General features: G+C 44.1%; 1 protein-coding gene and 1 pseudogene across 1 annotated transcript in view; both read left to right on the top strand.

Annotated features, from left to right (window-relative positions):
- Positions 1-2,552: 2,552 nt before the first annotated feature.
- TRIM14 (tripartite motif containing 14) overlaps positions 2,553-26,700 on the top strand; it is a 32,444-nt gene continuing 8,296 nt past the window's right edge. The window contains exons 1-5 of the mRNA XM_072959797.1: positions 2,553-2,770; positions 5,360-5,455; positions 16,610-16,843; positions 20,140-20,302; positions 25,063-25,155. Of these exons, the coding sequence (XP_072815898.1) occupies positions 2,555-2,770; positions 5,360-5,455; positions 16,610-16,843; positions 20,140-20,302; positions 25,063-25,155 (802 nt within the window). The 5' untranslated portion in view covers positions 2,553-2,554. The remainder of the gene's footprint in view (positions 2,771-5,359; positions 5,456-16,609; positions 16,844-20,139; positions 20,303-25,062; positions 25,156-26,700) is intronic.
- Positions 21,448-22,558, top strand: LOC140696095 (small ribosomal subunit protein eS1-like; annotated as a pseudogene).

The raw sequence follows: 26,700 nt of genomic DNA, 5'->3' as shown, positions 1-26,700 counted from the left end.
GGAGAGGGATAGGTAATTTTTATCAGATATTTTTTTAAGCCATTTTTTAAAATTACATTTATGTTCTTGCCTGATGAAATGGGACTTGCCCAGCACTTGCAGGGCCCTCAGGCTCAGGGCAAGCAGAATGTGTACTCATCTCCTTACTCCATATCCTGGGAGCCCCCTGACTGTTGACTCAGGAACTTTCTGAGAATGAAGACAGCCCTGGGAGATGAGCTTTGGGGTGTATCCACCTTAGCTCTGCAATCATTGAGATTGTATCATAGAGGGAAGCAGGAAGTGAGAAATTAATCTATGCTTTTCATATGAAACCGTGCCTGAAACAGTTTGATTGGTTTAATGTTGTTTCTGAAATTCCTTGTACCTTTGTAAAAAAAAAATAAAATAATATAAAGAAATAAAAGTGAAAATATAAATAGATGTGGAATCGTGCAATGGAAAGAATGTGATAAAATAATAAACATCTGCCTAGACATTTTAATACATAGAGCTTTCCTTTTCTTGATTTGTTTCATAAATACCAATTTCCCTCACTATCTGAAAAGTAGAGGTTCTTGTGAAATCTTTCATAAGTCAAAATGGCTAAAGTGAAGAAGCAGTAACATTAACACATCGTGCTAACAGATACACAAAATAAATCAAGATAAAGCACAAATGCTCACAGATACAGTTCAAAGCTATGCCTGCTTAATGTTGACATGCTGAGTGCTCCTTCCCCAGGAAGGAGCTTGGCGGTGCCACTCTCACTGCTTGGGGTGCACGGGGTGGGGGGTGCACGCTGCCTCTATAATGGCTCCCTGCAAAACAAACACTGAATGCTCTTTTCGCTTTTTGCATGCAAGGGAAACTTCACTTCAGATTTCTTTGTTAGGGAAAACAAGTACTAATACAGGTCTTTCGTAAAAGCAAGGTGGCATAAAGTGAACTTTTGAAAATACCTGTAAGTACCTATTTGTTTGGGCCAGAAACCAGGCTGGGAAACAGGCAAGACAGACTTGGTTCCTGCCCTCCAATCAGTTTTCAGTCGTAGTTGGAAGGAAGGGCAGGGCCTGGGCAGGGGATGTGCAGGCTGCTCTGGGAGATGCAAGAAAGGCTTCTTGATACTTAGGCAGAAACTTGGAGGATAAACAGGAATAAATGGGGCAATGGGCATATGGGGAAAAGAGTGTTCTGAGCACTCTTTGGAACTACTTGTTCCCTGGTCTGGAAATGAGCAAAGGATGGAGCACAGACAGGGCAGAGATCAAGGGTATTAAGTGTACGAAGAGCCAAGGGCCTTGTAGGTGAGAGCTGAGATGTCTCCCTAGCTTTACTGACGTATGAGTCACAAAAATTGTATCTACTTAGGTTGTATGTGATTTCTTAAGGTGTACAATGTGATGATTTAATATATAAATACATTGTAAAGTGATTACCACAATCAAGTTAATTAATACATCCATCACTTCATATTGTTACCATTTTTCATGTGTGGTGAGAACATCTGAGATTTACTCTCAACAAATTTCAAGTATACAATTTAGTATTATTAACTATATTCACCATGCTGTACATTAGATCCCCAGAACTTATGCCTTCTGTAACTGATGGTTTGTACCCTTTTCCTTCACTCCATCTTTTTCCGCTAGCCTCTGGCAACTACCCTTCCACTCTGTTTCTATGAGTTTGACTTTTTTTTTTTTTTCAGATTCACATATTTAGATACCATACAGTATATGTCTTTCTCTGTCTGGCTTATCTTACTTAGCATAATGTCTTTCAGGCTCATTCACTTTGAAAATGGCAGGATTTCCTTTAAGTCTAAATAACATTTCACTATATATACATACATATACCACATCTTCTTTATCCATTCTTGGAAACATGTTATTTCCGTATTTCGGCTATTGTGAATAATGCTGCAGTGAACATGGACGTGCAGATCTCTCTTTGAGATATTGACTTCATATTCTTTGGAATATACACCCAAAAGCCGGATTGTTGGATCACGTGGTAGCTCTAGTTTTAATTTTTTGAGGAACCTCCTTACTGTTTTACATAATGGCTGTACCCATTCACTTCCGTGGATGTTGAAACTTTAGCATGGGGGCAACTGGAGTTTCCAGAGTGATTTTCCACAATTGAGGGAATAGCTAATTCTCTTGGGGAAAGGGCAAGAGACAATTAAGGGAAAGGGAAAAGTGTAAGTAATGCACAGCATCCGGGAAGGCCACAGCCAACTTTGGTTCCTGACGAGCGTCACTTAGCAGGGAACCCCACCTCCTTCCAGTTAGCCCATTAGAAGCAAGCCCCCAATGTGCTGTGGCCGCCTCCAGGCCAGACACAGAGCCGGCTAGACCGGGCCTGAGCCCTCCCTGCCAGGGCAGGTGGGCCGGAGAGCACCCTGCTGCCCCGAGGGTGATGATACTGCGAGTGTCCCCCGGCCGGGGGCGCCCTGTAGTTCGTCCTTCCCTCCCGGAACTGGGCCGACCCAGAGCGCCCCGCCCCACCGCCCAAGTTTCGATTCCCTGCTTGCCCCCGGCTGCGGCGCAGCGGCCCGAAACGGGTGAAAATGGCGGGCACGGCGGCGCTAAGCAGGACACCTGGAGGGCTGGGCCCCGCGGAGCCCGAGGACGCGCGCGGCTGGCGCTGCCCGGAGCATGGCGACCGCGCGGCCGAGCTCTTCTGTCGCCGCTGCCGCCGCTGCGTGTGCGCGCTTTGCCCGCTGCTGGGCGCGCACCGCGGCCACCCGGTCGACCTGGCGCGGGAGGAGGCGGCGCGCGTGCAGGTAAGGACGGGCGCGAGCCCCCGAGTAACGGGCGGAGAGGGGCGTGCCACTAACGGTTACCGGTTGGGACCAGGACCCCACGGCGGCCGGAGACCATCTAGGCGGCCGAGCTATTGTTCAGAAAGAGAAACTGAGGCCCAAAAAAGGGCAACGGCGAGCCAAGGCCATCAATTAAGCTTCAGAAAAGGTGGGTTTGAGAGTGAGAACTTGGGTACCCTAGGTGGTCCCCAGATATCCAGGACCTCGTCCTCCACGATGGGTCCATCACACTGCCTTTGGCCCGGAAGAATGTCTACCTCTTAACAAAGATGAAAAAAATCCCTTCTGCCTAGAAAACCGCCGTGTAGCTCCGGAAAGCCACTGCGGACGGCCTGGCCCGGTCGCCCCGGGAACGCCCTCAGCGGCCCTCTGCTACCCCGTTCTGCGCTTCCCCCTCCACATCCGCTCCATTCCTCGCTCTTAACAGCCTGGAGGGAGCTAGAAGGCCACTTCGTGAATAAGAAGAAGAAGGTTCTGGAGGCAGAGACGGGCCTTGAACCCAGGACTCCACCAGCTGAACTGCCCCCAACGGCCCATGCTCACTGTGAAGCTCTCACCTATGCTTAATCCTCATAGTGGAAGGGGGTTCTGAACTCTTGTTCCAGCCTTGTGGCCGACTTGTCCAGTGACTCTGGTCAAATCCCCCCACCTCTCTAGGCTAGACGGGCCCTCCTGTCACAGAAGTTGATTCTACCACTTCCAACTTTAAGAAGTCTTCAGTGATTAAGTCACCCCCACAGTGACCTATCCCCCTGCACAGCACAAATTAACACCATCACATTGTGACAACCTTGGAGCTCCAAGCTGAGAACGGGCCATGTTGGGGCCATTCTAGCAGGTGGGGTCCAGGATTCAATACCTGCTTCTGCCTCCCAGGTCTTCCTTTTCTTATCTATAAAATGGCTGTAATAATAGTAGCTTCTCAAAAGGCTGCTTTCAGAGTTAACAAGGCTACTTTCAGAGATATGGCTTCTGGGTCTCATAGGCAGGTGCCCCCCACCCTACCCATTTTGCCTCCACACACCCACCCACTCATCTATCTGTTCATCCATCATCCATCCACTCATTCATTCATTCATTAGACATCTATTCAGTACATAGATCAATTCTTCCCTGACCTGGAGGAGTTCCTTGGCTAGTTGGGGGAGAACAAACACTGACAATACAGTATGGTAAGTATTATAATTGGGAAGCCTGAGGCAGTGGTCAGAGGGAGCCAAAGAGAGGACACTGTGAACCAGGGACAGGAAGCCCAGAAGACTTCCTGGAGGAGGTACCATTGGAGCTGGCCATAAAGAATAAATGGGGTTTCACCAGGTACCTGGACAGGAGAAGCACCCTGTGACTGGAAAGCACAAGCACCAGGAGGCTGGGTTGTCTTTGGCTGATGGACAGGATCTAGACTTGAAGCCTTAGAAATCACAGTGGGGTAAGGATGTGCTCTTGGAAGTTGAGGCTGTAGCTTATAGTTGGGTTTCTATTGTGTTCCCAGCCCCACTGCTTACTCACTCCCAACCCTCCTCCTAGACTAAAACTGCACACAGTAGCAAATGCTTGTTGGGTGTTAAAATAAGAGCTACACCTGTTGAGCACTTACTGTCTTCCAAACACTACATCAAGCACTTTGTGTACTTCTCATTCTCTAGAGCAATTCTGTGGGGTTATCCCCATGCTTACAGCTGAGAAAAGCAAGGTTTAAAAAGGTGAGGTCATTTGCCCAGGTCATGTGGAAGGAGAACTGAGACTCAGACTAAGGAGTTCCCATCTGACTCTGGGGCTCTGGCTCATAACTTGCTGGGTGGCTTCAGCTGTCCACTTGAAGGTGGCAGCCCCTGGTAATTCAGCAAACACTTTTGGTCACCCCCTGGTCCCTATAGGGGAGCCAAGAATGGAGCAAGCCTGCCCTCGGGAAGCTCCCCGTCATCCCAGCAGCTGAGTGTAAGGTGGGATGTAAGAAGGTAAGATGGAGGTAAGGTCACACCTGGTAGAGAGAGGGTCCCAGAGCATACCTTTGGAGAAATGGCAATTGTAAAAATCAGAGATATGAAAGGGAGCCATCTCCAGTGAGGGAGATCACAAACCCCACAGGCCTCTCCCACATGCAGGTCTTCTGAACCCCAATCCAGGCAGAGGAACACAGACCAACCCTGGATGCAAGTTCCATGAGGGCAGCTCCTGGAACAGGGCCCAGCATGTATTAGGTACTCAGTATTCACTCTAGAAGTGAATGCTCTTCCCCTGCCCCCAAACTGCTTGCCTTAAGGGTCCTATTTGAGGGCCTGGAAAAGCAGGTCACAAGCAGGACTGTCCTAGAGAAAAGGGGGTGCATCAATATTTGGAGAATACCTGATGAGGGCCTCTGAGGATCAGAGGGTCCCTGGTTTCAGCTGATTCTCCAACTTGCCTCTTAACTTTGGGCAAGTCACCTCACCTGTGTCTCAGATACCTCAGCTGAAAAAAATACAGGGTGAGCGGTGATGACCCCTGGGGTGCTTTGTTATCATGAAAAGGACAGCATTAAGGCTTTTCTCCTGACTCCTTCACATACAGAAATTCACCCAAGAATGTTTAACGCGGCTGGCATCCAAGAAGCAGGAGCAAGTTGGCAACATAACCCAGATAGAAGACGCTGCTGAGAAGCTCAAGGCAAGTGGGTGATCTTTCCTTATTCTCACTGCAATGCCCACATTCCCTCTCAGACACATGGTTCTCCCCAAGCTGGAGCTAAGGGAAAATGAACACCAACCTCAAAGGGGCGGATCAGGTTTAGTAGGGCCTGGGTCTTCTATAATTTAGGGGGCCCTTTGGAGAAAACACCAAATTAGCTGCAAGATCATGAAGGGGCTGTGCTAGGGAGGGGCCTGGGGCTCCTGTTTCATTAGCTTTGTGGTGAATCTACCTCTGCTCAGTGCCTGGCGCTTACCCCGTAACACCTGATAAGATGGAGGAATGGCTGTCTCCTGCCATTGCCAAGCCCACTCTCTTGGAGAGACTAGTCCTCCATGCCCTACACCCCAAGTTGCTTAAGCAAAGCAAAATACAAGGTAAGGAACATGCAAAGCAAACAGGTATAAATGTATTCCATAAATATCTACTTTCTTTAGGTTTCCGCTTTCATGATGCTTATTTAAGTGGCTTCTTTTGTGGTTTTAAGTGGGAAGTTGGCTGACAGTATCCCAGCTGCTGTTGTGACTGAAAACGCTATTGCTTCTTAGGGACCTTTTATGTGAACTTGGCCAGTCCCTTCCCTTCTCGGCCTCAGCTGCCGCCTCCTCAAAATTGGGGAGCGATGCCTTCCCAGGGCCTATCTCACTGAGGACTCTGGAAACCCTGGGGTGACCACCACAAGTCAGGCGGGGAGACTGGCTCTGACCGTGGGCATAGCTAGCACCCAGGTCTTCCTAAGGCCAGGCGCACAGTGGAATGAAAATGCCGAGACCCACATCGGGCCACAGAATTGGCCATCTGTTTGCCAACATCTGTTATCTTTTGGGTGACTGCACTCCCCAGTTTGTTGGGGTCAGTTATAGTTTACATCTGTGTCCCCTGCTTAATTACTAATCATGTCATGTCTTCAAGAGCAGGACTCTGAGTTTAGACCAATACATCAGTTCAAAAGGATTTGGGAACTGAGAGTTGACATGCCCGAAGGGATAGGGGAGGTGCTTTGGGCTGTTTGGCCAAAAGAAGAGTCTCCGGGCACAGGCTCACTGTCTGTAAATCTCTGAGCAGATATGGTTTAGGTTCCCTCGAGGAGAGAGTTAGGACATGTATAGAAAGCCTAAGGGAGGAGGTTGCAGCTTCATCTAAGGAATGGGTTTCTTTCTTTGAACCTTCTCCCCAACTTTTAAACTGTTTTGAAATAATTACAGATTCATAGACCGTTACAAAGGTAGTGCATGACCGTGGATGGATGACAAGATTCTTTGCCCCTCCCCAGGCCGGTGGGTGGAGTTTCCCTGGTGCCTAGTTGAGGGGTAGAGCAGCTCTCTGTGAATCTGGTTTGATGCAGGTCAGGTGGCCCCCTTCCCACTCCCAGAGGGAATGAAGCCATGTGCCCGGGAGTCCTTTTAGATGACTAGGCGCCTGCGTGCTCTGGCTCTCACACACATCTCCACCCCTACCCTGCCTGGCTCACTCAGCTCAGCTCTGATGCCAAATTCCCTCTTTGTTTTTGGCCCCTGAAGATTTCCTTTCTACTGTTATTGTCTGTTTGATTGCGGGGTTTGGTTTTGTTTTGTTTTCCAGCTTGGTCATATAATTTTAAAATTTGTCGTTGTATCAGCATTTCCATGTGTTTGAAGTAGCAAGGGGGATCTTCCGTGTCAGCTTCTTCTCCCTTATTGACCAAAACTATGTGTCATTTTACATACAGGGCGTTTTGTTGTTTAAGACCATAACCTTTCCCTAGGTCATTAAAAGTCTGTCATCAGTGTGAGTGTGAGAGGCTGTATATGCCATTGTATGGATCTACCATGATTCGTGAAGCCATTTTCCTAATGTTGAACATTTAGATCATTTCCAGTTTTTCACTCATGTGAAGCAACACTGCAGTGATATTTGGCACCTTGGTTTATTTCCTTTGGGACACACCTGTAGACTTGACTCACCAGGCTCAACTGGCCCAGGTGTTGCCAGGGACTCCCGTGCATTCCACCCAGCTATGGCGGGCAGGGTTTGTGGCAGAGAGGTCTGGGCTAACAGTGCTGCTCCGTCCTTGCTTACCCAGAGGCAGTACTTGGGAAAAGGGCATCTGCCTGAAAATTAATCCATAAAACAGCTTGGTAAACAAATCGGAACCAATAAAGTTCATAATGATCCAGAGTCCACTGTTCAGAAGCCGATGACCAGGCCTAACTAACCACTCCTTTCCAGAGAGCAGTCAAGAAGGATTTGATCATTAATCCCCAGCTGACACCCATTCAGTGATTTTCTCTGACATCCTTGTTAATAAGCTATTTGCTTCCCCACCATGGCTCCTCAGGGGGCTGATACATGCCAGGTGTAGGGAAAAAAAAATCAACATATGCTTGCCACCCTAACTTTTTATTTGGACTAGGATGGGATGACAGTATAGCAGAGTGGTGGTGGGAGGATATAGCTCATGCTTAGCATGCATGAGGTCCTGGGTTCAATCCCGTAGTACCTCCTCAAAGAATAAATAAATAAACCTAATTACCTCCCTCCACACACGCAAAAAAAGTTCAGACAGTATAGCAGAATGATTATGTTCTTTCCAGTCTTCTGAATTATCCACAATGAGCTTTTGATACTTTTGTAAACAAACAAAAAGTATATAAATATTATATGTGTATTTAACATTGGTTATTGTCCATTGAATCCAAACCATCCAGATCGGGATTTAGAATGGGCGTAGGCTGTCAGAGCTCAAGGGCCCTTGGAAATGGAGACACCCAGAAAGAGGAGATAACTTATCACTGGCCACGTAGGAAGGCAGAGGTGGACCTGGGGCCACAGCTGTATCCATCAAGGTCCACCCAGGAAAACAGAAGCCACTCGGAGTCTTTTGGACAGAGGGGATAAATGCAGGGAGTGGTGACACAGCCGGGAAGAGGCAGAGAAGCCAGCCAGTGGGTGGCAAGGCAATTAGCATCAGAGGAAGCACCTTCACTCCTGCGGGGACGGGACAAAGGAGGAGGTGGCATTAGCAGAGAGCAAGGTCAGGGCTACCTAAGCAGGAGTGGAACCAGAGCGGGCTGGCCTGTGGGAACTGGAGGGTGGAGAGGGCTGAGGGATGCAGCCCTGGCCCTGGTGGGAGGGATGTCCTGGTGGGAGGGATACCCTAGTTGCCTTCTTCCCTTCACCCTTTGACCTCCCTCTAGTTCCTCCTGCCATTGACCAAACCCAGCCTGAAGGAGGATCCTGGTAATTCTGCCTGCGGGAGTCAGACCCTCAGGCAGAGCCAGGGAAGGACAGGAAATGGACCTGAGACACTTAGGCCTAGACTGACACCCCAGGGAGTGAAATACACAGCCTTGGTTCCTGGCTCTGTGCCTTTTCCTGTGACCCACCAGAGCTGTAGGGACTGAAACCCAGCCTGGGGTCGAGGGACCAGCAATGTGACATAAACCAGCCTTTGACAGAGTGGGAATGGGAAGACTAGGACTCAGCCAAGCCATACTGTCAACCTTGATGGTGCCACTGGTCCCCATCACCCCTGCTGAGCACGGCCGCCCCTCTGGCTCCCCCTGCAGGCCGCTGCCTCGTATCAACTTCATGGGGACAGCAGGGCTAACATGGTCCGGCAGGACTGGAGAGGGAAGCTGCTTCCCTGGTGGGACGCCCGCCCCTGAACGGTGCCCACAGCAAGACTGTCCAAAGTCATACTGAGTTTTCAGCAAAACAGCTCTTTCCATTCCCCTCATAGGCTCCAGACAGGCTTCCAAGGGCCTGAGCAGGGATGGATTCATGTAACAGCCAGCCCTCCATATGCAAAATTCCTCATCTTCCCATGTGCAGGGCTTCATCGCTGATCAAGTTATTTTTTCTCCCACAGTCCTTAGACCGTCCTCGACTAGACTTTGCCAGGCCCTCACTCAGCCCCAGCCCTGCCCAGCAGGGTCCAAACCCTGGCCCAGTTCAACCTGGGATCCAGTTTCACTTTGAACCAATGTGGCCCAAACCAGACAGTGTACTTCCTTGTTTCACTGCCAGAATTCTCTCAATCTTTTTTTTTAATCATATTGCATAATCAGCCTCATCTGCTTACACCGTAAGTTTTCAGGTGGCTGTTTCTATGCTGAGAGTTATGACAATGTGTAGTGTCACTAAGCTGATTTTGTATATTCTTTACAAAGTAGATCTGTGGAAACTGTTTGGAGCACAGCTTGGTCGGGAGGAGATGCTATTGGTTCCTATAGAAAGGTCCTCCGTTTACATACGTCACCTCCAAAATGTGTTGATAAATCAAGGGTTTAGAACACATGTTCTTTCCTTCATTTAGTCATTCAACAAAGATATATTTGTGTCTGGGCTCACTGACCCATAGAAACCATGCTGTAAATGTAGACTAATTCCCAAGCTGGCCCAAGCCAATTTAATCTATATGGCACATGATGGTAATAAGCTAACCTCAGAGCCTGACCACTGCCCAGAGCATTGTATAGTAAACACAGACTTTGGGAAACCATCCCCTCGATTCTGCCAACCCACACATTCCTGCCCTACTAAGAAGAGAACATGGGATCACGGGGGTGCCTGCCCACCCGCCCAGGCACCAGGGGTCTTTCTACTGTGTGGGCTGTACAGACATTTGGGCTGAGGAAAGAGGCTGGCCTATTTTTTTTAATGATTCTGTTTTATTTTTTAATCATACTAGTAATACAGGGACACATGCTTATTTTAAAAAATTTAAATAAATAGTATATTAGAATATAGTATAGAACTATAGAAAGTACAAAGTGAGAGTCCCTTTTGACCATCTCTCCAATCCCACACCTCTTCCCAAACATGACTATCACTAACACATTTTAAATGAACTTGGAAACATGCATATATCCATATATGGATTTTATTCTGTTATCTTTTACATAATTGGGATCATCTTGCAGGTATTATTCTGCAATTTGCCCTTTTTCACATGGTTTCTTGGAGAGTTTTCTGCGACAGGACATAGAGGTCCACTACATTCTTTGTGTGTGTGTGTGTGTGTGTGGCAAAATACACACACAAATGGTAATAAAAGTTACTGTTTTAACCATTTTGAAGTGTGTAATTCAGTGGCATTAATTACATTCACAGTGTTGTACAACCATCACTGCTGTTTCCAAAACTTTTCCATTACCCCAAACATAAACTCTGTAATCATTAAGCAATTACTTCCCATTCCCCTCCCACCGGCCTCTGGTAACCTCTAATCTACTTCCCGTCTCTGTGAATTTCCCTGTTCTAGATATTTCGTATAAGTGGAAATCATACAATATTTGCCCTTCTGTGTCTGGCTTATTTAGCATTTTGTCATCAAGTTTTATCCATACTCATGTGTCAGAACACTGCATTCTTTTTAATCACTAAATATTATCTCATTCTATGAACGCAGCATAATTTGTACAATGAACATGTATATGTATACACTTTCCATATTGAAAATTTTGTCCAAATTTTCTCTACCACAACAATGCTATAGTGAGCATCTTGGTACACAAATCTTTGTGCACATGTGAAAACATTTTATAGGATCAATTCCTCCAAGAAGAATTGCTGCATCAGAGGATTTAAGCATTTAAAATTTTGATATTACATCGCCCTCTAAAAATGCAGTACTAATTGACACTACCACCCACATACCTATTCCACATACCCTTACGGACTCTTGGTTTTATCCATCAGTTAAAATTCTTCCAGTCTGATGGCCAAAAATACATACATATATTTTTTCTGATTACACTGCTCACTTCCTTGTTTTGGGGGAGGCTTAGCACCTCTTCATACGTCTATTGGCTCTCGTATATCTTTGGTCCATTTTTAAAGCGAATGATTTCTTTTTTTTTTTTAAACTATGTTATGGATAGTAGACCTGTGTAATTTGTTACCTGTCATGTAGCTTTGTTTATAGTGTTTTCCATCTTGGGAAGAGTTTCTTTTTTTAGGTGATCAAACCTGCCATGTCTCCCTTTTTGCTGAGTTTTGGGGGCCTCCTACAGAGGTCTTCCCTTCCCCCAATTTTTTGAAATAAAATTGTTTTGTATTTCATTCTAATAGGTTTATTATTTTTAATGTAAAGTGTTTTAGTCTATTTCAAAGTGTTTACCTTTTATTGTAGAAAACCTCAAGCATATACACGTGTTTTGAAGTAAATCCAACATACCATTTCACCTGTAAAACTCTCAGCATATTTTTTTTTTGGTGACTACATATGTGCTTTATTAATATATTATGATGCTTTTAACCTATACAGTCCAATAGAAATAATATAATACTTCTATTAATGACATCATTTTCTCTTAGAAAACAATTGAATTAAATCCTGTATTACAAGGAAATGATATAACTTTGAGAGAATTAGGTCATGTAAGAGAGTTGCCTCTTAATACACTGTAATTTGCAACCAATTTAGGATGTGTCAAGAGTCATATACTTCTCTGAAACTATTCTGTCACGTAATGTTCATTTTTTTAATAGTCATACAGTATGTGATTTCATCATTCTAATCACAAATGCACATTATGAGTAGTCTTGGAGAAGGCTATTTCTTGCAATAGTATCAGATGCAATACTAAAGAAAATGGTTTATAATTTAGAAATAATATAGAATTTCAAGAAATCAATTTTCTGTTGATGTTTGAAATTTGTGTGCGTATTACAGTCAGCATGTGTTATGTATATTAAATAATCAAGTTTAGTTTAACAAATATAATGCATTTATCTTTATCTTTTAACAAATGCTTTAAAATTAAGTTTTACGGATAAGTTATAACAAAGAAAATTAAACATTTCCTGCTTTTTGTCAATAATTTACAATTCTTAATTAAGTTATATCTCTTTCAAATTGACATCAAGTTAGATTCTTGTGTTTGGGCTATGAAATTTGCAACTTTATCGAAAAGGAATCTGTTTAGTTAAATTTCTGCAGTTAAAGTCAACAGCCATGACTTACTTTGATGAGTAAATCTATTTAGTGAAAAATTATTATTTGAACAAAAAGAGTTTTTGGTCATGATGTTGTTTTCAGGCAATGATGAGAAATAGCATTTAATATCTCATTGTGTTTTGATTTTCCTTTCTCTGATGATTAGTGATGTTGAGCATCTTTTCCTGTGTCTATTGACCATCTGTATGTCTTCTTTGGAAAAATATCTATTCAGGTCCTTCACCCATTTTTAAATTGGATTGTTTGTGTTTTGATATTGAGTTGTATAAATTATTTATTTATTTTGGATATTAAGCCTTTATTGGACATATCATTTGCAAATATTTTCCATTTGGTAAGTTGCCTTTTCATGATGTTGATGGTTTCCTTCACTTTTTAGTTTGATGTAGTTCCATTTTTTTATTTTTGCTTTTGTTTCTCTTGCCTGAGGAGACAGATCCAAAAAAAATATTGCTAAGACCAATGTCAAAGAGCATACTGCTTATATCTTCTAGGAGTTTTATAGTTTCAGGTCTTACATTTAAGTCTTTAATCTACTTGAGTTTATTTTTATTTATGCTGTAAGAAATTCGTCTAGATTCATTCTTTTGCATAAATCTGTCCAGTTTTCCCAACACCATTTATTGAAGAAACTGTCTTTTTCCCATTGTGTATTCTTCCTTCCTTTCTAGAGGAATTTTCATAAAATCTGAATCTGTACTACTGACTTCAAACCTCTATTACCTATTCTTTCCATTTCTCACCCTAGAACATCTGCTCTCATTTTACCTTGCCTACTTGCATCACCACCAGGCATCTCTTTAAGGGCTTTTTTTTTTTTTACATTTTTTATTGATTCATAATCATTTTACAGTGTTGTGTCAAATTCCAGTGTTCAGCACAATTTTTCAGTCATTCATGGACATATACACACTATTGTCACATTTTTTTCTCTGTGATTTATCATAACATTTTGTGTATATTTCCCCGTGCTATACAGTGCAATCTTGTCTATCTCTTCTACAATTTTGAAATCCCAGTCTATCCCTTCCCATCCTCTACCCCCCACCGGTAACCACAAGTCTGTATTCTCTGTTCATGAGTCTATTTCTGTCCTGTATTTATGCTTTGTTTTTGTTTGTTTGTTTTTGTTTTTTAGATTCCACATATGAGCGATCTCATATGGTATTTTTCTTTCTCTTTCTGGCTTACTTCACTTAGAATGACATTCTCTAGGATCATCCATGTTGCTGCAAATGGCATTATGTTGTCGGTTTTTATGGCTGAGTAGTATTCCATTGTATAAATATACCACATCTTCTTTATCCAGTCACCTGTTGATGGACATTTAGGTTGTTTCCATGTTTTGGCTATTGTAAATAGTGCTGCTATGAACATTGGGGTGCAGGTGTTGTCCTGAAGTAGATTTCCTTCTGGATACAAGCCCAGGAGTAGGATTCCTGGGTCATATGTTAAGTCTATTCCTAGTCTTTTGAGGAATCTCCACACTGTTTTCCATAGTGGCTGCACCAAACTGCATTCCCACCAGCAGTGTAGGAGGGTTCCCCTTTCTCCACAGCCTCTCCAGCATTTGTCATTTTTGGATTTTTGAATGACGGCCATTCTGACTGGTGTGAGGTGATACCTCATTGTAGTTTTGATTTGCATTTCTCTGATAATTAGTGATATTGAACATTTTTTCATGTGCTTTTTGATCATTTGTATGTCTTCCTTGGAGAGTTGCTTGTTTAGGTCTTCTGCCCATTTTTGGATTGGGTTGTTTATTTTTTTCTTATTGAGTCGTATGAGCTGCTTATATATTTTGGAGATCAAGCCTTTGTCGGTTTCACTTGCAAAAATTTTCTCCCATTCTGTAGGTTTTCTTCTTGTTTTATTTCTGGTTTCCTTTGCTCTGCAGAAGCTTGTAAGTTTCATTAGGTCCCATTTGTTTATTCTTGCTTTTATTTCTTCTAGGAGAAAATTTTTGAAATGTATGTCAGATAATGTTTTGCCTATGTTTTCCTCTAGGAGGTTTATTGTATCTTGTCTTATGTTTAAGTCTTTAATCCATTTTGAGTTGATTTTTGTATATGGTGTAAGGGTGTGTTCTAGCTTCATTGTTTTACATGCTGCTGTCCAGTTTTCCCAACACCATTTGCTGAAGAGACTGTCTTTATTCCATTGTATATTCTTGCCTCCTTTGTCGAAGATGAGTTGACCGAAAGTTTGTGGGTTCATTTCTGGGCTCTCTATTCTGTTCCATTGGTCTATATGTCTGTTTTGGTACCAATACCATGCTGTCTTGATGACTGTAGCTCTATAGTATTGTCTGAAGTCTGGGAGAGTTATTCCTCCAGCCTCTTTCTTTCTCTTCAGTAATGCTTTAGCAATTCTAGGTCTTTGATGGTTCCATATAAATTTTATTATGATTTGTTCTAGTTCTGTGAAATATGTCCTGGGTAATTGGATAGGGATTGCATTAAATCTGTAGATTGCCTTGGGCAGTGTGACCATTTTAACAATATTGATTCTTACAATCCAAGAGCATGGAATATCTTTCCATTTTTTAAAGTCTTCTTTAATTTCCTTCATCAATGGTTTATAGTTTTCTGTGTATAATTCTTTCGCCTCTTTGGTTAGATTTATTCCCAGATATTTTATTACTTTGGGTGCTATTTTAAAGGGGATTGTTTCTTTACTTTCTTTTTCTGTTGATTTATCGTTAGTGTAAAGAAAGGCAACTGATTTTTGAACATTAATTTTGTAACCTGCTACCTTGCTGAATTCTTCGATCAGCTCTAGTAGCTTTTTTGTGGACCTTTTAGGGTTTTCTATATATAGTAACATGTCGTCAGCATATAACGACACTTTTACCTCTTCTTTTCCAATTTGGATCCCTTTTATTTCTTTCTCTTGCCTGATTGCTGTGGCTAGGACTTCCAGGACTATATTGAATAGGAGTGGTGATAGTGGGCATCCTTGTCTTGTCCCAGATTTTAGTGGGAAGCTTTTGAGTTTTTCACTGTTGAGAACTATGCTGGCTATAGGTTTGTCATATATAGCTTTTATTATGTTGAGATATGTTCCCTCTATACCCACTTTGGCGAGAGTTTTTATAATAAATGGGTGTTGAATTTTATCAAATGCTTTTTTGCATCGAACTCTCAGCATATTATCTCTACAAAGACTCATCTTTTAAAATATATAGCCACAGTATCATCATCACACCTCTGAAAACTAACAGTGGTTCCTTAATATCGTCACAGATCCAATCCATGGTCGCATTTTCAATTGTCTTATAAATGTCACATTTTGTTTGAATTAGGAGTGAAATAAGGTTTTCAAAATGCAATCGGTTGATGTATTTTTTAAGCTGATGGTTAGCATGCTCCTCTGTCCTCTTTGTGTTCTCTACATTGTATCTTTAAGGCTCCTTCAGATTCAGATTCACATTTTTCGCAAGACTACTTCATAAGTGGAGTCTGTATGAATTTATTTTTGTATACAGAAAAAGGTAAGGATGTAACTTAATTTTTTTCAAAAGATAAATTGCTGGGCCAATATCATTTATTGAATAGCATATAAATGCATATATTTATACACATATGTATATATATGTATTCTTTTCTAAACTATTCTGTGCTCTTGATCCTTTTGTCTATGCCTAAACCACGTGGTTTTCAATCCTGTAGCTTTACAGTCTGTTTTGATAGCTAATAAGGCAGTTCATCCTTTATTGATCTTTTTAAAGCAATTTTTGGCTTTTCTTGTGCTTATTCTCCCCATGATAATTTAAAATTTGTTTAATATATATATTAAGACTTTGATTTCAGCTACATCCAATTTATAGGCTAACTTGGAGACAAATGGCATCTTTATATTAGTGAATCTTCCCAGCCTGGGATATGGTTTGTAATTCTATGAATTCAGATTTTTTAATGTCTTTCAGTACAGTTTTATGCTTCTCTTTATCTAGGTCTTTACAGTTTTTGTTAGGTTTAGTTTTAGATACTTTGCAATTTTTTTCTACTGTTTATAAAAGGTTCTTTATTTCTCCATGCATTTTCTAATTGATTATAACCGGTACTTAGGAAAGTGTGAGTTTTTAGAGATTATCATAATTTTTAGAGGTTATCAAAATTTTTTTCATGTTGACCATTTTGGATTTCCTGGTTGGCAATCATATCATCTGCAACTGGTTTTCTTTTTAGGCTCATGCAGAGTCAAGTAAAACCTGGCTGACAGAGAAATTCACTGAACTCAGATTGCTGCTTGATGAAGAGGAAGCACTAGCCAAGAAATTCATTGATAAAAACACGCAGCTTGCGCTCCAGGTGTACAGGGAGCAGATCAAGTCTTGTGGGGAGCAAATCGATGTCACGGACAGCCTCTCCAGCAGGGTTTGGAGTATCAGCCAGGAGCCCAATCCTATACAGCTGCTGCAGGTAATGTTGGGTTTCTGCCCTCACCCTGGCCACCGCCACCACATTTCATCCTGGTTACTATGACATTGAACACGGTATTTACACTCTGAATAAATATGCAGAGAGTTGCCTTGACAGCATGTAGACTTCCTTGCCCCCCACACAAATGGTCATAAAATACGTATGAATAGGAATGTAATATATATCTTGAACTCATTGAATAGCACTAACAGCCACCATTTTTGAGGGCCTCTGTGTTCCAAGTGCTTCATTTATCTTAGATCTAATATCTACTGGAGCTCTGCAAACTGGATATTCTCACCCCATTTTACTAATGAGAAATTGCAGCTCAGGGAGATGAAGTGACTCACCCAGGGTCATACAGCTGGTGGGGGGTAGATCGGGGCTCAGGTCTGTCTGACTGTAAGGCCACAAGGCATCACTGCCCAGTCCTCTACCTGTGCAGTCTTAATCGAAACATCACTTCTGAAAAGGCAGGTGTCCTTTCAAAAGCTACCAAGCAGACTTCAAGGGCTGAGTCACAGTTTGCTCAAAGAGGAGAGAAGGATGGTACTCTATTAGAGGTTGTTATCTTATCCTGAAGGAGAATCTAAAAACTAGCCCCTCTGATAGTCATTCCTACACCCTTAGTGAAAGCATGTTGTTGAAGGTGGTGTTTCTGTCTTGAAGGAACCATGAGAACCTCCTCTCTCATGTCAATACTCCTGTGCAGTCACCTGTGCACTTGGATTGCTTTTCTCCTCATGTAACTCTTCCTGTTTCTTTCTTTGCCATGGTTTCTGGGAAGCTCAGAGCCAAATATATTTCAAATAGCTGGGATAAGACTTTGTGCCTCATCTCACCCTGGCTTCTAGCTTACATTCTTGACCTGGTTTTCCTTTGGCTTCATTTTTCTCACTGTAAAGGAAAACTTTGCAGTATTAGATAACCTTCATAAGATGCTTTAAAAGCTTGTGGAATAAGGTACAACTAAATACAGATGGCACTGAGTTTAACCACAGATTAGTTTGGGCTCTGGCTGCAAAATAAGATAGACAAATAAGTAAGTCAGTACAAAACTCGTCAAGCCACTCCCTGGCTTGTGCCTTTATGTGGCCTTGGTCAACTCGGCCTGTGTCTCACTGTTAGCTAACAATAAAGCAACAACAAATAACAACAATAAACACTAACAAAATACTCTGGGTGAGATGCTCTCCTAGGCACAGTAGACATTGTACTTCAAGAGAGGCAAGATGTACAGAGGGGTATTTTTTTTCTTTTAAAATATTGTTATCTTTTAGGGATAGCTAACGCAAAGGGGTGTTTCCATGGAGAAGAATGTCATTCTTCCATCATAGGTATAGTTTCAGGGCTTTGTCATTTTTCCCCCCTCTGGGGTCAGGGCTACTGATTTTCATTATTCATCGTTCCTTGCATTTGCTCACTCATTTGTTCATCAAATGTACACTCAGTAACCTGATCTGTAGCAGGCCCCTGCTTCACATGAGGAGCTCACTGGTGGCGAGATGTACTCGGAAACAGTTATTCACAACACAGCTCAGCTCAAGTAAGCTAGCAAAAGCGTGTCCAAGAAAATTCCAACTCTGTATGGGGAATCAGGGAAGACTTCCAGGAGGAAATGACAATGCAGCTGGTGTGGAAGGATAAGGAGGAGCTCCTTTGGTATATTCAGAGGGAAGAAGCATAGAGGACCTCTCAGGCAGAAAAGAACCGTGTGCATGAGAGAGCTTGGCAGGCTGGAGAACCACTGGGATTCAGCCTGGCTGGAGGTGGGGCAGGAGGGTATAAGGGAGGAGGGGCTGTTGGGAAATGCAGCTGGATCGGAAGGCCAGGGCTGGTTGATGAAAGATCTTATGTGCCTGGCCATGGAGTTTAGACTTTATCCTATAAAGAGAACAGGGACCAGGGGAGTGTTTTGAACCAAAGAATGACCTGGTCAGATTAATGCTTTAGAAAGGTCACTTTGGTGACAGGTTGGAGGGTGGACTGGGCAGGCCAGGACTGGAGGCTGGAAGGGAAGTTGGGAGGAGACCCCAGTGTCCAGGAGATGGATGGTGGTGGGCTGGCCCAGCGAAGAGGCAGCAGGGATAGGGAGAAGCAGGCAGGTATGGGAGATGTGACAGGACTGGTGGTTAGAGGAAGCCAAGATGACAGCTGATGGGTGAGACATGGGTGGCTATGGGGCTATTCTCTGAGTCTGCAAAGGCAAGAAGTATTTATCCAATCATAAACACTTATCGAGAGCCTACTATGTGTCAGGCCCTGTGCTAGATGCTGGAGTTTGGGGTTACCAGGTGGTGGTATTTGTCCCTCATCCCCCTCTCAGTCCCACCCCACCCATCTGCCCTCTGGGCCACCCTCCTGCTGCCTGGAGCTGCTCCCTGCCCTCCCTGCTAGTGCTCTGACTCCCTGGCCAGCTCCACTGCAGGCCTCTGGGTGTGACCTTAGCCCTGTTTCCCCACAAATTACCTTCTTCCCACCCAAATGAGGATGGGCTTTAGACCTGCCACTTCCTAGGTGGGCGGGGCTTAAAGACCATCCCTCAGCTCCTCCCACGGGGGGGACTGCCAAGCCATCTTTCCTCTCTCCTGAGGCATCCATCCATCCACTCCATCTTGGGCAGCACTGCCCACCAGCCAGGGCCTGCTCGCCTAAGGCAATCTGCTGTCTCCTAAATCCTTGCCCAGACCACCCTCCAGAAAGTGCAGACAGGGCTCTTAGCTGCAGATAAGAGAATCCACTGTAACTGTTTTAAATGAGAAAGGAATTCATGAAACAGTATTAGGCAGCTCACAGGCCTGCAGGAGGGTCAGAAAGTCGGGATGAAGACCAGGCAATAGGAGTGAAGTTGAGGCCACGGCATAGGCTTGCTCCAGTGCAGACTCCACTGCATCTCCACTGGGCAGGACACCACAGCTCATACCACTGCCCCAGGGCACAGCCCCGTAACCTCCACCACTGCTGTCCCACACAGCTACGCGCCGCCATCGCTACCCCGCCCTCACTTCCACATCCGCCTCTTAGAGTGGAGAAGCCTCGTCACAGGCCTACACCAGGGGTACACGGAGGGCTGGGACAGTTTTCTAGCTTCTACCTAAAAGAGCTGCACTTAACACATCAAAGGTATTTAAAAGGTCTCTCAGTGCGGGGCTGACCAGAGTTCCCTGGGCTGTGCTCCCCGGCCTGGGCTGGCGCAGGTGTCGGGCCGGTGGGGGCCTCCGGCTGGCTGGGTTTGTTCCTGGCGTGGGAGGTTGGGGCGCGGCCCCGGGCTGCCCTGACCCCGCGTGCCCTCGCAGGAGTACACAGCTGCTGAGCAGCAGATCCAGCGGCAGATGAGCCTGGGCGAGCTATGCCAGCCCGTTCCCTTCTCCTTCGAGCCTGTCAAAATCTTCTTTAATGGCCTCGTGGAAGCCATGCAGAGCCTGCTACAGACGCCACTGGACGTCCGCCTTAAGGAAAGTAAGTCCCCATGTGACCACCCTTGGGTCCTTTACTCCCCTAGTGCCCTTTAGACACAGATGGCTGTGAAGATCGCCACCCTACATCATGACTCTCCCGCACAGAGGCCCTAGGTAGGCTGGGCAGGCAGGGTTTCCTGGGCCTGGGCCCAACCCTCCCTTCTAGCTGCACCTCCTGCGCATCCCGAGACCATGTCCTGCCTGTCGCAGTCGCAGTGCTCTGCTCCTGCCCCTGAGCTGCTCCGGGGTTCTGCCACACTCACTCAGCTTTGTCTGCTCCAGGCTCCCAGCTGGAAGGGCTAACTCCTCCTTCTTCCTCCCGCTCTGTCAAGGACCGCAGCCTGCTCACCTGGGAGGCGTGTCTGTGCCACCTTGGGCTGGCTCCCTCTCCTGGCCATCTCCCCCTTCTTTCCCTTCCCCCTCCAAGGCCTGCTCCATCTCCTGCCTGGGGGTGTTTGTGAGCCAGATACACAGACCCCCTCCCTGCCTCTTGTAAATGCCCAGAGGGCAAGAACCACTTTAGGTCCAGCTCCGAAGTCACTGCAGGGCCTGATACAAAGCAGGTGCTCAGAAATATCCATTCATTCATTCATTTATCTCTGCTATTAGGCTTCATTCAGAACATTTATTGAGCCCTTACTATGCGCCAGGCACAATAGGGTACAAAACAAAGCTCCTGCCTTTGTGGTGCTCAGTCTTTTAAGGCGAAGACAGACAACAAATCGAATCTATGTCAGCGATTAGAAGTGCTCTGAAAAAAATAATACAACCGAGTAAGGAGAATAGAGGGTGACCAGGAGAAAGAGCTATTTTATATGGGGAAATGAGGAAGGCCTCTCTGAGAAGGGGATGTGTGAGCTGACCTGAAGGAAAGGCTGGAGAGCACTGTGTCACATGCATGGACTCTAGAGCCAGACTGCCCGGGTTCCTAACCCAGGCCCACCACTTCCTAACCCTGCCCCTTAAGGCAGGGCACCCAACTTATCCATGCCTCTGTTTCCACATCCATAAAGTGGAGATGATAATAGAGTCCCCTCTATTTATAGAGTTGTTGCAAGCATTAAATGAGTTCTTATATGTAAAGTGCTCAGAATGGTGGTCAGGAATAGTAAGCATCCTGTGAGCATTAGCTATTATTGTTGCTGCTGCTGTTACACCTGGGGGAGACGTCTTATAAGCAGCAGGAAAAGCAAGTGCAAAGGTCCTGAGGCACAAGGTAAGAGTTTGGCATCTTGAAGGAACAGCAAAGCAGAGAGGCAGTTAACAGGAGTAGATGTTGGTCCAGGGAGAGAAAAAGAGAGATACCAAGGAGACTCCAGAGATTTTGGCCTGAGCAAGTAGAAGGAAGTTGTTATATTCTGAGATGGGATAAAGCATTTAGAACTTGAGGGAATGGCCCTCTTGGCTTTCTGAACGGTACCATGGTGGTATGCAAGAACAAATGCCTGAATAAAGCTGGCAAAAGAGGGGCAAAGAAAAAAGTAGTTGATCTTTTTTCTAAAAAACGTTGGTAGGATGTGAATGCACCAGCTACATTCAATATAAGAAATATTGGAAAACCCCTAGTCAGGAGAACTTGAGGAACCAAAATTGTGTCTGATGGCCTCAAGGGTCATCTTGTGGACATGAGCCTTGCTGATGTGCAGAATCATGATGCTGCATTTAGAAAATTAAAGCTAATTACTGAAGATGTTCAGGGCAAAAACAGCCTACCTTTCTTGGCACAGATCTTATCCATGACAATATGTGCTCCATGGTCAAAAAACCGCAGACCACGATTGAAGCTCATGTTGGTATCAAGATTACTGACGTTTACTTCTCATGTTGTGTTGGTTTTGCTAAAAAAACCACAACAGTCAGATTAAGAAAGACCTTTTACCCTCAGCACCAGCAGGTCTGCCAAGTACGGATGATGAAATAATGACCCAAGAGGTGCAGGAAAATGATTTGAAAGAAGAGGTCAATGAATTTCTTCCAAACAGCATCAGAGAAGACATAGAAAAGGCTTGCCTTATTCACTCTGTGATGTCTGTGTTAAAAAGTGAAAATGCTGACTGACATGAAAATGCTTTCCTGAGTTTGAGTTGAGAAAACTATGGAGTTTGGTGGAGAAGGCAGCAGTTGTGGAAAAAGCTACTAGGGACAAGACATCTGTTAAAGTTGAAAAAGCTGATGGATATGAGCCACCAGTCCAAGAATCTGTTTAAAATTTGGGCTTTGAATACAACGTAGTCTTTAAAAAAAAAAAAACTGGAGGGAATGGTAAGTGTTTGGACCTCATAAGTATGGAATTTGACCTCCGATGTGATGATCTCAAATAGGCGGTTGGACCTGTGATTCTAGAGTCCTGGGGATGGAGACAGGTCTCCCACGTATCACCCAAGGGTGGGCCCTGCGATGAGGGCTGTGAGAGCAACAGGGGCGGAGGGGCTGCTCCTGCCCCGATGAGGTGCTCAGGGAGCGTGGCAGGAGGTGAGGTGAGAAGTTGGAAATCACCTTGTCAAGGTCTGAAGATCAGAAGAAAAGAAGGGACGGGAGGAAGTGAGGCAGAAACGCCCCAGCACCCACTGAGCCCCCTCTAGGGTGTGGAGGGAGGCCAGGCCGGGTCCTAGCTGCAGAGCTGGAGGCTTCATTGAGCCTGCAGTGTCTGGGGACATGTCTCCTTGGGTCCCTCCTGGGGGTCAGCCCTGCTCAGTATTGCCTGTGATAGTGAGAGAGACTACCTCATCAGAGTGGGTGAGCGGTGATGGCCTGGGAAGAAGCAGAGTCGAGGGGGTCGGATACAGATCCTGGGACCTATTTGAATTCTGCCCAGGGGCCAAAGGAGCGCAGAGGAAGGAGAGAGTGATTCTGACAGGAAACTGGGAAGCCTTCTTGAAAGGAGCTGGTATTGAGCTGGGCCTTACTGAATCACTAAGATTTCCAGAGTGGGAGAGAACGGGGAAGGCATTTCAAACTGAGACAAGAAAACACTAAAGCGTGTTTTCGACACTGTGACTCATTGCAGCGGGGCCGAGCAGTGATTTGTGTGAGCCGGTTTGTCAAACCAGATTTTTAATCTATGGGTGGTGTTCTCTTTGCTCATAACTTCCACTGGAATTTTGGATACATAGTCCAACCATTATTTTAAAAGAAAATCACACATCAGAATTATAGCAGTGAGTATATCTCAATTTTTATAAAAGAGAATAGTCAAACATGAAAAAAGAAATCTTAGCAATTGGCTGCAGGAAGCACCACCCCTGGCGTAAAGCTACTCAGGCCGAGCCAAACTGCAGTTCACTCACACTTACATTCTCAAAGTCCATTCCCAAAGAGCTGGTGGTTCCTGTCGAGTCCATGATAACTGCTAACACTCTGTGCTAGGCATTGTTCTGAGCACTTTACACGGATTCATCCAGCAACTCCTCACCACTACCCCATAAAGATGTCTTCGTTATCCCCCATTTTACAGATAAGGAACTGAGGCTCAGGTTAACTGACTTGCCCTTTGTCACACGGCTGGTAGGGGTAGAGGCCGAATTCAAACAGACTCTGGTCCCAGGGTCTGCGTTCTGACCCCCTGGACTCTGCTTCCTCCCAGGCCATCCATCACCCTTCACCCACCTCCAGGTAAGGCCATCATTCTCACTGTCACAGGGAATACTGAGAGGTGCTGACTCCCACGAAGGACCCAAGGAGATGGGCGTCTTGCAGCACCTCTGCCCTTCCTGCCCCACCTCCCCACCTCCCCACCTCCCCACCTGTGAGTTCCACAGACATTGCAGGCTCAGGCTGGAATGGAATTTAACATCTTCCACCTCAAACCCCCAATTTGCTGTTTCCTGACTCCAGTCTGCTCTTTATCCCCACTCCTCGTACAGTTAAGTCCTGGTTCTTCTGCCACTGCAGTATATCCTGAACCCACCTTTTCCATCCCTGCTGCTCCAGTTCTGGTCTGTGCCTTCACTCTCACCCTTCTCCATCCCTTACCCACCAGAGAGAGCTTTGGAAATTCTTCTGCTCATGTCTACCCTCCCTCAGACACCTTCTATGGCTCCCCACTGTTTACATTGCCACTCCTAGCACCTACCCTTAATGTCTTTGCTCCTGCTGTATCCTCTTGTTGGGAAAGCTTCCTATCCTTTTTCTGGGTGTCCAAATCTTCCCCATCCTTTAAGGGCCAGCTGAGCTGCTTGCTTGATTCTCCATGAAGCCTTCCCTGACCCCTCCAAGCCCTGGAGCCTTTCACTTCTCTTCTGGACCTGGAGTACTCTCTACCTTGGGTAGTATAGCTCAAGCAAGCCCATTTCTCACCTCATTTACCTGACTGAGCTGTTGAAGACAGGGACCATGGCTTGGGTTTCCCCTGAACTCCCGTTTAACCTGAATGAGGCCTTTTTGAGGGCTCAGCTTTCATTTCCTGTTTTCCATATTTATTCTGGAATTTGCATGTCTGCCGTGAGATTGCCTCCTTCCTTGACTATAAAATACATAGTTGATTCTCAGGATGGTCCTGGAGCCTCCTGGTGTCCAAGGCTTGCTCACGCTGGCCTGCCATTGCTGAAGGTGCTTCCTGTCCTAGAAGGTTGTTTCTCCATAGATCTCAGCCTTGTCCTTGAGTTTTCTTGTTATTGTGAATTTGCATTTCCTGCTTAAATTTGCATGTGATTCTTGAGGAGAGATTATGCGAATTTCCATTTTTGTAATATTTTTAGTATGTTTTGTAATTTGTGCTGCTGGCATGAACACCAGGCACTTATTTCTCACAATTCATTACAGACATGAACTGCCAGCTCTCAGGCTCCTTCAGCGCCAAGCCAGGTTCCTTGCTGAAAACAAGTCCTTCACCAGAACGATCACTCTTCTTAAAATGTAAGACCCCAGGAGTGGGGAAAGGGTGAAGAGGGTGGGGTACACAGTGGGAGGGAGGGTCACTGAGGTGGAGGCCCCTCTTTTTCTCCGAGACTCAACTTTGTTTTTTTTTTAACCCTTATTATCAGTTTTTTAAAAATACAGAAATAATACATGTTGACTGTAGAAAAATTGGAAAACAAAGAAAAGCAAAAATTTTAAAAAGACAATCACTGGAGGGCTTTGGAAATTCTTCTGCTCCTGTCTACCCAAGCAGAGTAGAGAATTATTGTTACATGCCCTTTTAGCTTTTTTTTAGCACAGCTATATATATCATACTTGATATATCAAATATATGTATGATGTATGATATATATGATAAATATTTAATATATCTTTTTTTTTAACAAACATGGTGTCATACTATACATACTGTTCTGTAATCTGTTTTCATATACTGATATATTATGAACATCTTTTTTCCCTTAAAAAATTGTAGAGGTAGTGCATGCTTCTTGTAGATAATTAGAAATTAAATATATGGAAACAGTTGCCTCCCCCAGAGATAAATGATGTTCACATTTCGGCATATATTCCTTCAGGCATTTTAAAAGCATATATGTGCACAGAGTTTTAAAAATGGAGTCATATTATAGATATTCTTTGTAACTAAAAAAAATTTAATAGTATAGCTTGAATAATTTTATATTTCAATAAATACAAATAGTATTGTTATTTTTGAAGGATACATGGTATTCCATTGAATATGCCATATTTAAATCAATCTCATATATTGTTGGACATTTAGGCTGCTTTACATTTCTATAAACAATGCTGCAGTAAACATCCATTCTTGTACCTATTTGTTGAATTAATGAATAAGTGACTGAATACATCTTAGCTCATTTTGGATTTTTTTTTTAGGAGTAATTTCTCAAAGTGGAATTAATTACTGGGCATGCATTTTTAAACTAATCTTTAATAGAAATATAAAACACAAAGAAAAGCACATGAATTAAAGGGGTGCAACTCAGTGATTTTTTATTTTTATTTTTTTAATTTCAGAGATTTTTTAGTTGATGTATAGTCAGTTTACAATGTGTCAATTTCTAGTGTACAGCATAATGTTTCAGTCATACATATACATACATATATTCCTTTTCATATTCTTTTTCATTTTCATTATTGGTTACTACAGGATATTGAATACAGTTCCCTGTGCTGTATACAGTATAAACTTGTTTATCTCAGTGATTCTTTAAACACATTCTGTAATTTCCTTCAGACCATGAAATGGAATTTTCCAGCTCCCCAGAACCCCTCCTTGTGCCGGTTCCTGCCCTCTATCCCCTAAGGGTCACCACTCTCCTGACTACTAACACAATAGATAACTCTTGCCTGTTTTTGACTTTTATACAATTAATCATTCAGCCTATACTCTTTTGTGTCTTGCTTCTATCACTCAACATTTGAAAAATTTATTTATATGATTGTACATAGCAGTAGTTTGTTGATTTTCACTGTGGTTCAGTGTTCCATTGTATGAACACAGCACACTTAATATTA

This window comes from Vicugna pacos, chromosome 4, assembly GCF_048564905.1.
Source record: "Vicugna pacos chromosome 4, VicPac4, whole genome shotgun sequence".
In the NCBI taxonomy this organism is placed as follows: Eukaryota; Metazoa; Chordata; class Mammalia; order Artiodactyla; family Camelidae; genus Vicugna; species Vicugna pacos.
This window is presented reverse-complemented; position numbering and strand designations above follow the sequence as displayed.